At 47.9% G+C, this 11,579-nt stretch overlaps 5 protein-coding genes across 5 annotated transcripts; 3 read left to right on the top strand and 2 right to left on the bottom strand.

Moving 5' to 3' along the window:
* Positions 1 to 648: 648 nt before the first annotated feature.
* LY89DRAFT_255504 (putative heat shock protein Hsp88) lies at positions 649 to 3,473 on the top strand. The gene is made up of 5 exons (XM_018206232.1): positions 649 to 964; positions 1,024 to 1,108; positions 1,170 to 1,184; positions 1,239 to 3,096; positions 3,145 to 3,473. Exons 1-5 carry the CDS (start codon positions 958 to 960, stop codon positions 3,427 to 3,429), a joined length of 2,250 nt encoding a protein of 749 aa, XP_018064617.1. The 5' UTR covers positions 649 to 957; the 3' UTR covers positions 3,430 to 3,473.
* Positions 3,474 to 4,307: 834 nt separating this feature from the next.
* Positions 4,308 to 4,724, top strand: LY89DRAFT_675119 (uncharacterized protein; the record flags this gene model as incomplete). The annotated part of the gene is made up of 2 exons (XM_018213483.1): positions 4,308 to 4,545; positions 4,630 to 4,724. 2 exons carry the CDS (start codon positions 4,308 to 4,310, stop codon positions 4,722 to 4,724), a joined length of 333 nt encoding a protein of 110 aa, XP_018064616.1.
* Positions 4,725 to 4,934: 210 nt separating this feature from the next.
* Positions 4,935 to 6,346, bottom strand: LY89DRAFT_255565 (cutinase-domain-containing protein). Its single transcript, XM_018206233.1, has 3 exons — positions 5,807 to 6,346; positions 5,576 to 5,726; positions 4,935 to 5,523 (listed from the first exon to the last, which is right to left on the bottom strand). Exons 1-3 carry the CDS (start codon positions 6,030 to 6,032, stop codon positions 5,145 to 5,147), a joined length of 756 nt encoding a protein of 251 aa, XP_018064615.1. The 5' UTR covers positions 6,033 to 6,346; the 3' UTR covers positions 4,935 to 5,144.
* Positions 6,347 to 6,660: 314 nt separating this feature from the next.
* LY89DRAFT_700787 (uncharacterized protein) lies at positions 6,661 to 9,119 on the bottom strand (the record flags this gene model as incomplete). The annotated part of the gene is made up of 2 exons (XM_018217146.1): positions 6,661 to 8,760; positions 8,820 to 9,119. The coding sequence occupies 2 exons, from the start codon at positions 9,117 to 9,119 to the stop codon at positions 6,661 to 6,663; spliced, it is 2,400 nt and encodes a 799-aa protein (XP_018064614.1).
* Positions 9,120 to 9,641: 522 nt separating this feature from the next.
* LY89DRAFT_710633 (uncharacterized protein) lies at positions 9,642 to 10,422 on the top strand (the record flags this gene model as incomplete). Its single annotated transcript, XM_018217845.1, has 2 exons — positions 9,642 to 9,756; positions 9,822 to 10,422. 2 exons carry the CDS (start codon positions 9,642 to 9,644, stop codon positions 10,304 to 10,306), a joined length of 600 nt encoding a protein of 199 aa, XP_018064613.1. The 3' UTR covers positions 10,307 to 10,422.
* Positions 10,423 to 11,579: the final 1,157 nt, after the last annotated feature.

Genomic DNA, 11,579 nt, shown 5'->3' with positions numbered 1-11,579 from the left:
ACTCGGATTTCCATTTTCAGGGCTAGATGCAGCCTTGTACCATTGAATGGTGTATGTTGAGTGAGACTACACTCTTTCACCTTAAGTTCGCAGAAAGGCAGAGAATAGTCCATCCTCTTGGCTATCCAAGCTCATGTCCGATATTGAATGTGTTCTTTAGAGCTGATAGTATTCCTACTTTCGAACTTCTAAAGTACCTTATTGTGCTCTTCTTATGAATGTACTTCCTTGTAAAACTTACTATCATGCTTCTTATTTGATATTGAGCGGGTGTCTGGACATCCTGGCAATTTTGAAAAAAAAGAGTTATATGTTGCTGTCAAGCTCGAGGCAAGGCTGTGAAAGTGAGGCGCATGAAACATCCATGGATACCGGTGGGGCGAATTGTAAAATTCTGACTAGTACCTAGGTAGTCAACAGGTAGCAAAGAATAGATGTAAAGTTGGCAAATTCGAAAGAGCAAATGACGATCGGTGCATAAAAGTGAGAAGAGATAAATGCAAGGAGCATAAATCGGTGAAGCCAAGCCCTATCTCTGCCCCGCCAACCAGCACCCACTCCTTCTATCTTCACGTGATCGAGTTGGGAGCTGCGCTTTCCATTTTGCACACAGCGCCACGTGTCAGAAAATGACGAAAGCCCCAATATTTGATATGGAAAAGTCAATATTCCAGGCCAGAATCCCCTTAAATCCACTTTCTCGGGAATCCTTTGGCGTGGAGTGAGATCGAAAGACTAGGAAGGTTCAAGAAAGCCGTCGACGAAAAGCAGGTCCAATAAACGAAATTTCTTAACCCGCCCCTCCAAACTCCCAAAAAAACACAAGAAATCAACACCGCAACCACCCAGCCTTGCTACCCACTCTCCAAATCGTTTCTGATCGCAACGTTTATTTTCTTCTTTCCAGAAGGATATTTCAGCGCTTACATTGTACGGTGCAGAACAGTAATCGCGAAAATGAGTGGTATGTTGATCATCCCAGTCCCGCAGCCTTTGATGGATTGCTAACTCTGCTGCCTCCAGTTGTCGGTGTAGATTTCGGGACACTCAATACAGTTATTGCCGTTGCGCGGAACCGTGGCGTCGATGTCATCGTCAATGAAGTCAGGTTTGTAATTCCACCGAATTCAATGTGCAGAGTGTGCTAATCTCGAATGTGTGTTGTTTAGCAATCGAGCCACACCGTAAGTCAAACCGAATCTCTCATCCCCTCCATTCAATGTCTAACTGCGTTTCAGGTCTTTAGTAGGCTTCGGCCCCAAGTCGAGATACCTCGGAGAGCCTGCGAAGACCCAAGAAATCTCCAATCTGAAGAATACCGTCGGATCCCTAAAGCGATTAGCAGGCCGGGCACTTAACGATCCAGATGTGCAAATCGAGCAGGACTTCGTCTCTGCGCCGCTCGTCGATATCAATGGCCAGGTCGGTGCGGAGGTTACATATATGGGCAAGAAGGAAAGATACACTGCAACCCAGCTGGTTTCCATGTTCCTGAGCAAAATCAAGCAAACAGCCTCTGCTGAGTTAAAGCTTCCAGTGTCAGATTTGGTTATGAGTGTGCCAGCATGGTTTACCGATGCTCAGCGAAGAGCTCTCATGGACGCTGCAGAGATCTCTGGTCTCAAGCTCCTCCGCCTCATGAACGATACCACTGCAGCTGCCCTTGGCTACGGCATTACAAAGACGGATCTCCCAACGGCTGAAGAGAAGCCCAGACGTGTCGCATTCATCGACATCGGACACAGCAACTACACATGCTCGATTGTTGAGTTCAGGAAAGGTGAATTGACCGTCAAGTCAACCGCATATGACCGTCATTTTGGTGGACGAGACTTTGACAAGGCCTTGGTCGACCATTTTGCTGCCGAATTCAAGGAGAAGTACAAGCTCGATATCAAGTCCAACCCCAAGGCTTTGGTTCGTGTTCATGCCGGAGCCGAAAAGTTGAAGAAGATCCTGTCCGCCAACCAACAGGCTCCTCTCAACATCGAATCCTTGATGAACGATGTCGATGTGGCTACTATGATGACACGTGAGGGTCTTGAGGAGCTCGTTGAGCCCCTCCTTAAGCGTGCTCACATCCCACTAGAGCAAGCTTTACTTGAGGCTAAGTTGAAGGTTGAGGATATCGACATCATTGAGTTGGTAGGAGGATGCACGCGTGTTCCAGCTCTCAAGGACCGCATCCAGAAATTCTTCGGCAAGACCCTCTCCTTCACACTTAACCAGGATGAGGCTATTGCTCGAGGATGTGCTTTCAGCTGTGCCATTCTCTCACCCGTCTTCCGAGTCCGTGATTTCGCCATTCACGATATTGTCAACTACCCGATCGAATTTACCTGGGAGAAATCACCTGACATTCCAGATGAAGATACCAGCCTGACTGTCTTCAACAAAGGTAATGTCATGCCATCAACCAAGATTCTCACATTCTACCGCAAGGAGCCATTCAACCTCGAGGCAAAGTACGCCAAGCCAGAAATGCTTCCAGGCAAGACCAACGCGTGGATTGGACGATTTGCTGTCAAGAATGTGAAGGCCGATTCATCAAACGACTTCATGATCTGCAAGCTCAAGGCACGTCTGAACTTGCACGGAATCTTGAATGTGGAGCAAGGTTACTATGTTGAGGATATGGAGGTTGAGGAGCCAATCCCAGAGGAGAAGAAGGAAGATGGCGAAAAGAAGGATGCTGATGTGAGTTTTGAGCCTCCTGACCCCCTACATGTTCATGCTTCTTGCGAGGACGAGCGTGCTGTCAAGCGTCCCCGATTGGGACAACAGTCACTAACACCTCCAAAGGCGATGGACACCGACGAGAAGCCCAAGACCCGAAAAGTCAAGAAGCAAGTCCGAAAGGGTGATCTTCCGATTGTATCAGGTACCTCTTCTCTCGAGGAGGCTACCAAGGCTTCAGCTGCCGAGCAAGAAGCTTCTATGATCATGGAAGACAAGCTTGTTGCCGACACCGAAGAGAAGAAGAACGAGCTTGAAACTTATATCTATGAAATGAGAAATAAGATTGACGACCAGTACTCCGATTTCGCCAGCGAGGACGAGAAGACAAAGCTGAAGGCTAAGCTTGAGGCTAGCGAGGTAAGCTTTGACTTATCATTACTAGGAATTTTGCTAATATAAGAATAGGAGTGGCTCTACGACGAGGGTGAGGATGCTACCAAAGCTGTCTACATCGCCAAGATGGACGAGATCCGTGCTGTAGCTGGTCCCATCGTTCAACGCTACTTTGACAAGGTAGAGGCAGAGCGTGCTGCAGCTCAAGCAGAGGCCGAGGCCGAAGCTGCGAAGAAGGCAGAGATGGCCAAGGCAGCTCGTGAAGCAGCTCTTGCACAAGAGGCTACTCAGAGCAAGGACGAGGAAATGACTGATGCCGAAGGTACCAAACCCGATGAGGTCGAGGAAGCCAAGTAAAGACGTTGATGCATTAATGATCTCATGACGGGTGGGGTGGATGACTTGCATTTGGGAGTGCGGCCGGTGCTTTTATTTTTCCTTCTTTCAGATCATCTGGCTACGCAGCGCCTGCCTGTTCACACTTGATTGGAAGGGAAAGACTTGCTTGTGCTTCTTCTTTGATGCGTAACCAGGTTTATAGATGGCGATGCAAGGATAGATTATCGTAAAAGTCATACATCTACAGATCCTTCCTTTCAGTCTCATCGGTGAACCTACGACTTGACTATTGGCCAGGACACACATCACCTGGGATGCATTGAAAGGGAAGTTCCTCATTTATCTACTTTTATGTTGGCTTGTTGGAGTTATTAATGAGCTTTGGTATTTCTGTTCTCATCCTCTACAGTAACCAAACCCTCTTCTATCTAAGTAGACCGGCCCTCGTTTTCTTATTTCTTACGGGTGAAACCATCTCAGACACTCGGAGTCGAGATGACTCTAAGAAGTATGGGCTGATTTGAATTGTTACAGTCACCCCCAGAGAGGTTGAAGTCTATTATCTTCATAAACACCTCAATTCTTGTCCATCCGTGCCTTCCTTCTGCATAGTTATCCTGCCGTTTCGATCATCGCTTCTACTTATCCATATCTTGTTCCGAGCAACACAATCATAGTCCCTTCCCGAACAGGAGTGCCGGTAAGCGACGCCGTCATTTTGTACTCTCTCCTTCCAGTTTCGATTACAATACCCCATTCCTACGAGCAGCACTCAATCTTAAGCAACTTCCGGTTTTCGGGCCACTTGGGATATCTCTTCCCCTTCCGACCTCTCCAAAAGACTATCCCCAGCTATTGTATTGTACAAGATTGAGCACCCATCATCACCCGCCAAGATGAATCTCATTCAGATCATCCTTCACACTCTAATCCTGGCACCCCTTACCATCTTCGCACTCCCAACCGATGAAGATAGGAAATCTGTACTCGTCAACAAGCATAGAGATGCTTACGTTGCTGCTCGTCAAGCAGCCACTGATCCAGACGGACGTCTCTCTTGTATTCCCACCAAGAATGCGAATGAGTGTGAGATCCGTGTTACTCAGCATCCGTGGGAAAAACCTACTATTGATAGTAAGTTGATCCTCAAAAGGAATTCGGCTCCAAGCGATTTTCCAATAATTCTGCTGTTTGGTCAAGTGCTAACTACTTTGGCAGTCTACGACCCCGTATGCAATGAGATCGATGGCGGTGAAAAGGTGGTCTCCCTTGGAAGTAAGTTACTATTCCCATATCCCAAACTTTGTCACTGACCAGTAATATAGTTCATGTGAGTCTCGACTCCGAGCTCCCATGAACCATCGAACTAGACATGCAGAAATTCTATTTTGCACCACCAACCAGCTAGTATGCTGGACATCCCATCGGCCAGCAGTGGAATATCGATAATTTCCAATGGCCAGTTTGTACGCTTGTCCAGAGCACGGAGATCCCAATGTTCAGGCTCTGTTGTATCTTGCCTTTCACTTGTTAGGTTGGAGTTTGGTACGGGGCTTCCTGCATGGAGTTTTGGTAGCTTGGCCTTGCTGTAAGCTTGCTGGGATTGTACTTTTGGAGGGGAGACTGGCTTGATACAAAAATTTGCATGATCTTCTCATAATAACAAATCGTTGATGCTAAACTCCGTCCAAGTATCCTCCGTATCGTTCATACTGGTATTCTTGTCTGCAATCTCACCCTCCCAATCCACCAGCAGCAGGCCTCAACCTCTGACTCGTAATCCCCAACTTCGCCCCCGACGTCCCCAACGCAAACATAGCCGCACTCCCCGCATCAAGACTATAATTCAAGTGGCTCAAAGTAATCAGATCCCCACCCTGACAGATATCATCTCCCGGATTGCAGAACGTCATCACCTTGCTCGCATCCACGCCACTGACCGCCGTCCCGTTCTTTGGGTCCCCGAACAGAACTACGGAGGATATTTTTGACGTCGTATTGGAGGGGAGAGACGCGGTTGCGAGGTGCACGACTTGGGCACCTTGGGAATAGCCTGAGAGGAGGAGTTGGGTGTTGGGACAGGAAGCGAGGGTTTTGTTTACTAGTTTTGCCCTGGGAGGTTGTTAGTTGGTTGTTATGGATGAGGTGGAGGAGGGATATGTACATGGTATTGGCACCTTGCGTTGATCCGCCGGCTAGGAAACCCGGGACATCGGCCGGGTAGTCTACGCCTTGGATAGCGAGCTGGTTGGTGCCGTTCATGTATTCTGCTATTGCTGCGAAGAAGGGCGGTCCTGTTAAGATGCCGACATTACCTTCATTCCGTTAGTCTCGTTTCTCTTCCATGCTTTTATCCCCAAAGAGAGTAAATTCAGTGATAGCTGAAGAAACTCACCAGGCTCCGCAGTCCCCCTAGCAAAGATGACACTCATGGCCGGACAAGCCGTCGTGTTCTTCAACAACCCATTCTGAAAGATAACCGTCCCATGATCACCGAGAAAAGTGCCCAGCACACTGGCCGTGTTATTCCCTAACAACGACCCCAGGGACGATCCTATATCATCAAGAATACCTGCAGAAACAAAAGATATTAAATGGAATAAGACAAGAAGACGATGCATGTTGAGTACCAGCCTCTGTAGAAATAGCTGATCGCTACAAGAAGAAGAAGAACCTTAAGACGAACAGAGCATACTCATGATGGATGCCAAGCAACGCAATCGGAAAGTGACAGTTGTAATATGTCCAGATTAGAGCATGGACAAAACATCTAAGCCACGAAAGGGCCACAGATACACGAAAGCACTTGCTACGGTTTAACCAATGTCAGATGTATCGTGTGAGAAGAGTGTTCTCATCTGATCTTTGGTAGACCAATCGCTTTGTCGCCAAGCTTGTTTGGGAGTTGTTTGTGAGTGTCGGGAGCGCATAGTGTGGCGAGTTCTGTTTCATGAGGAAGAGCAACACTAGGATGTCGGGTGTTGGTCTTGAAACTGCATGGTAGCGACGCACTGATCAGGACCCCAAAAAGCTTGACACTAGTCTCGAAGACAGAAAATATAAATGTAGTGTTGTTGTAGACTAGGATACAAAGATCAGCGTAAGAAATAATCAAAATACGCCAATGGGCCTTTCCCAATATGCCATCTGAAGAGTAAACTATATCCAACCTAGCTCCAAAATATTCGAAAATCGTCCTATGCTCCATGCCGGGTATTATCCAAACCCAAATTTACTCCAGTCACGAATTCAAATGCCATCTGATTGATCCTGTGGGTTTAGTATCCCAACTCCTAGATCTCGAAGCCTCTGCGCCAACAATCCTTCAGCTACTTGCTTGCCATCTGGGGAATTGGCAAAAGAATTGCCACCATAACCCCTTTCTCCTTTAGTGAGCTTGTCATAAGCGCCGATGCCCGTACTAGTGCTATTCCAAGACATTGAAGACCCAGAGTCTTGAGAGGGATGTATATCAATGTTTTCAGCTGATGGCATTGATGGCTCCTGGACGGATGCATGATCACTCTCATATTCACCTCGAACAGGCTTGCGGTACAAGCTGAATGGGATCGGTTGAACAGGCGTTGTGCTGAAGTCACGGCCATGTGTCGACGATGAGCCGCCTCCGAACCCTCTTTCTAGAGCCTGGGTGATACCATCCATAGAATCGAAGTTCCGATTTGAAGGGCCAAGACCAAAGCCAGAGCTTCGTCTTCGAAACGCTTTCTCGGCAGCAAGACTCGCTCCTGCGCCCATGCCTAAAGTGAGACCGAGACTAGAATCTCGACCTGGTTTATATATACTGAATCGCGGTTCAGGTAAAGAAATTTCGTTTCGGAGTTTTTCCTTTCCATCAGGTACACGATTTGCGAAAACAACTCTAATGCTTTTGTACAAGTAGAAACGACCGCGAGAAGGAGAACATATGTGCAAATGTACAAGATAGCGTAGCGTAGGTCGGTCCAAAGGATTCGTCGCAGGTACTTGTTGTGTTGAGGATAGTGCAGAGTCGATGATAGGGCCTGCCGAATAACTCCGTTGACGAATGAAAGTTTTTGTGCCGGGCTCCATGCCTTCTAGGTTATACGGGACGAGGAAGAGCTTGACAGCCGTTTTGTTTGGATTCTTGATAATGATTTGTATTTGACCCTTTTCCGGGATTCTGTAACTGCCTCCGGGTGGAGCTCGAGGTGATGTTGATCTCCGCTTTTGCTTTTCCGCTCTGCGAATCTCTCTTTCTGTGAGCTGATTCGTGTTTGGGCCATCAACCATGTCGAGGTCATCTGTCCGGATTCGTCCCAAGTTCGCACTTCGCTTCTTTTTGTCTCGTGCTTCGTCTGAATTTGGAAGTCCATTTTCCAAGTCTACCTGGCCAACATAAGGGCTAGGCCCGTCTTCTGACTTTCCAGAACGTCCATGGACTGTAGACTCATAGCTGTAGAATACGGCCGGGAATGGTAATGTGACATGAGCAGGACAGCGAAGACTTGCCTTGCACTTGCCGTGACCTAGAACGCCAATCTGGGCCACAAAGTCTAAAGGCTTAGATGGTGTGGTTGACATGCGTCCCCGTAGAATGCTCTCTTCATAAGAGCCGACCATTGAGGCATGAAGCGGAGAACTGTCTATACTCGGTCTCCTCGAATGTAAAAATGCTGGAGTTTGTGGAGAGGAGGTTGGTAGTGTCATTGGGTTCAATGTGAGGGAACGGCGAGGTTGGTGAGCTTGATAAGGATAAGTATTGTCTCGTCGTAGATGAGGTAAAGGCTTGCTATTAAATGGTGAAGATGGTCCCGAAGGCGTTGAATGAATTGAATGAGGTGCCTGCAACGTATGTCGCCTGGGATTTTTTGGGAAACTCGATGTGATATCAATAGGGTTCACCTGCGAGGACAGGTCTAGCTCTTCATTGCTTTCCGACTGCACCAACGGACTAGTCGGGGGCTTCAGAATGAAGCTCGATGAGTATGATGAGGATAAGGATGGTGCTCGAGATCTAGCCCTCTCAATCGAATCTGCAGGTGGAAATCGTGGATCGAGTTGGTAAGGAGTGAAGTGCCGTGGAGGGGAGGTAGCAATCCAAGCCGCCTGTTCATCTCTGTAAGGCGTGGAGTTTGGTTGGAGCAAATCTCGTTCAGAGGCGGTTTCCCGAGCTTCTGTGAAATCCCCACTGTGTAGAGCTGATCGTGGTCGCTCAATCTGCAGACCAGCTTGATGTCTGTCTTCTTGGTTCCCAGCAGATCTTGGTTTCTCAGATATCTCAGCCGGAGGTAGTAATGGCGAGGAATGCGAGCCATTGGACGAAGGTTTGCGAGGAGTCTGCTCGTAATCATGGAGTAGTGATTCCAGCTACTTCTAGTTAGTAACGCTCAGAGAAACATCATGTCTCAAAGTTTCTCACTACTTACATTCCGGTTTGGTAGCCATGTCGGACTTTCTCCACGCTTCAGTCTCTCTATGAGTTCAACACGATCAGAGGTCCCAAACCCAGGTGTCCTAGGCCTAGATTCCACATCTATAGTCGGCATGTTTGACTCTTCTTCCAAACTTTCTCGGAGAGGTCCTTCACACAGATCTGTCCTTATGCTGTCTTCGGAGAGCTTCCTGGTCAATAAGTTCCCATCTACCGGCGAGGTCGAACGTCGTGAGGGTGGCTTAGTGGGCGGCGTATCTTGGCCACCGCCCAAATCATCCTGGAATATTGGCATTTTGGAGCTTCGAAAATGGCTCCCTCTCTCATCATCTACTCATAGTGAAGGAATTGGCCTTTTATCGGGAAGGCTGGGGAAACAAAGAAGGTGGAGAGGAAAGCACACCACCACTGGCTCGTGCAGCAAGAAGACTCACTCAGAGTTCGACTTAACAAAGTGATTGGTCCTCACTTCATGCAGTCGAACCCAAAGAAAATCGTGCAGGAGAAAATATTTGTTGCAGGTTTTTCCCAGGGCGTGTCGGTGAGGGATTTGCTATTCTCAAAGCAAGGTGGTTCTGCAGGTTGTTCCAATTGCAGCGTCACTCAACAGGTGTGTAATCGCCTGTAATCGCCTTATCCGCGGCCGCCGACACCGGGTGCGAGTCCACTACCGTTAGACCGCACCGCCAGGCTACAAACGGCTAGAGGACCCTGTACCGTACAATGTTGGCAACTAGGTCGCCCGCAAAAAGTACTACTTCATTTCTTGACACTACATTGCGATAGCACAACCCCGCATACCGCAATAAATAGCAAAATGGCACCCAAGAGACCTATTGACGATGATGGCACATCTCCAAAGCCGAAGAAGCAGCGAACCGGCTTCACGGTTGGACCTGCCAACCTGCCGGATGGTACATACAAAAGAAAAGGCAAGAGAGATTCACGCAGAGGACCTTTACCAGCAATAACAAGACTAACAGACAACTCTTTATAGTAATCAAAATCAAGAAGGATCTCATCCATAAAGCCAAACTCAAGAAATCCTATGCAAAACTCAAAGCCCGCGAACCAGCACTCGAATCAGCACCCGCATTTGCAGCAGAGGCTGCACCAACACCCGAACCCGCATCGCAAGAACTACATCCAGAAAGACAAGCTATGCTTGATGCGCCCGAACCTACTCTACCCCCTCCACTTCGACAACCATTGTCTCGACCGCAGCAATCCCGCAATCGCAACAATAAACCTGCGTATTTCGAGAAAGAGCAGGCCTTTGCAGAGCAGAAGAAAGCAGAAGCAGAAGCTAGGAGACTAGAGTTTGAGCGCAGAGAAAGGGAGAAGAAAGAGAAGGTTGAAGAGCGGGAGAAATTTCGAAAAGCTATGGCGAAAGCACGGACAGGAGGGAAGAATGGGCAGAGGAAGCTGGGGAAAGAAAGTCAAGTACTGCTCCAGAAAGTACAGAGGATGGTTAGTAAGTGAGGAAAATTTCAAGACTATGAGTCTATGTCTATGTTATGAAGTCTGTGTTGAAAATTACACAAGACAGGAGCGAAATATATACCCGGTGCAAGTCAAGCCAGGAGCTCTCAGCAAGAGACCGGCCACCAAAGAAGACAGAGTCTTAAGTAGGATTGGATTGTACGGCCCATGGCTCCAAATTCAAGAGACCTGTCACATGAAAATCATTGTACTGTCTAGATTTATTTTTGTAGTGTTGTAGTTGCTTCATTAACGGCTAAGCTCACACAATGCTGTGTTGATTGACACCCATCTTGTAAAAGCAGCAGCTGCTATGAAAAATCAGTAGCACATGCTACGAGCAAAGCAAACTACCCCACATCGCGTGTCATGTGTAGAGTCTTGCAGACTTTTTCCCCAAACCTACGAGATTTAAAGACCGCTAGCCTGTTGCTGAGCTGGTCTCTTCTTTTGTAGGACCTCAATCTTCTTCTGCCGGGTCTCAATCTCCTCGTCGGTGAACTTGAGTGCTTGTTCCTTGCCCTTCGGATCAGACTCCTCATGAGCTTCTCAGCACCAAGTGCTGCAAGCTCGTAATCGGCTTGGCGAACTTTGTCGTTCAGTAAAGCTATACCGTGGGAGTTATGGTGGAAGAAGAGTTAGGCATTGTGGCCGGCTCGAATAACGACAGCAGGAGTCAGATATGCGCGCAGCATGATCGGGGCGAATGTTGTTAAGCTTTTAGACAATACTGGTGCTCATGTAATATTCGATCTGAGTAGATCACACAATATATACAGGAATGATCAGCGCATCCTATTTCACAAAGGGCACGCAGTTGTCGTGGCTAGACTGCTACACGGATTGGCCTAGGTGTTCAAGATTTTGATTTGCAGGATTAACTATACCATCGTGGGACTGCCGTGGTGTAATTCTGAAGGGAGATGGGCTTAGGTGTTATACTGGGTCTTAAACGGTCACGAGATCGGCTGTGGTTGAAAGGGGTATTTCTTCAAAGACGGCTCGCCACTTTAAAGAGCTATAGCGAGGTGGAAGTCTGGGGGCTTCTTTCCTTGCATTAGGGCGTCGGTAAATCCTCTGCCAACGTCCGCGGGCTTGGGGAGATACTTCTTCTTGAGTTGATTTTGTAAGGGCATGATGATACGCAAAATTCGCAGACAGCGCAAATCGCGCAAATCGCGTGTTGTGCAATGAAGACACAATGCTCGCTTTGCACAAACAACCATGTCACAAGCAAAGTCTCACGGGACCAAAAAAGAAAGTCAATATTCAC

The sequence above is a fragment of the Mollisia scopiformis genome (genome assembly GCF_001500285.1).
Source record: "Mollisia scopiformis unplaced genomic scaffold LY89scaffold_26, whole genome shotgun sequence".
NCBI lineage: Eukaryota > Fungi > Ascomycota > Leotiomycetes > Helotiales > Mollisiaceae > Mollisia > Mollisia scopiformis.
Note: the sequence above shows the minus strand (reverse complement) of the source record. Positions and strands in the feature narration are given on the sequence as shown.

What these genes read in the sequence shown, in the direction of transcription:
- LY89DRAFT_255504 (XM_018206232.1), top strand. An exon ending in CTAAGCTTGAGGCTAGCGAG is followed by an intron (nt 3,097 to 3,144) that starts GTAAGCTTTGAC and finishes ATATAAGAATAG; the next exon opens with GAGTGGCTCTACGACGAGGG.
- LY89DRAFT_255565 (XM_018206233.1), bottom strand. Translation starts at nt 6,032, where the DNA reads ATGCATCGTCTTCTTGTCTTATTCCATTTAATATCTTTTGTTTCTGCA. An exon ending in TAGGGGGACTGCGGAGCCTG is followed by an intron (nt 5,727 to 5,806) that starts GTGAGTTTCTTC and finishes AACGGAATGAAG; the next exon opens with GTAATGTCGGCATCTTAACA. An exon ending in ACGCAAGGTGCCAATACCAT is followed by an intron (nt 5,524 to 5,575) that starts GTACATATCCCT and finishes ACAACCTCCCAG; the next exon opens with GGCAAAACTAGTAAACAAAA.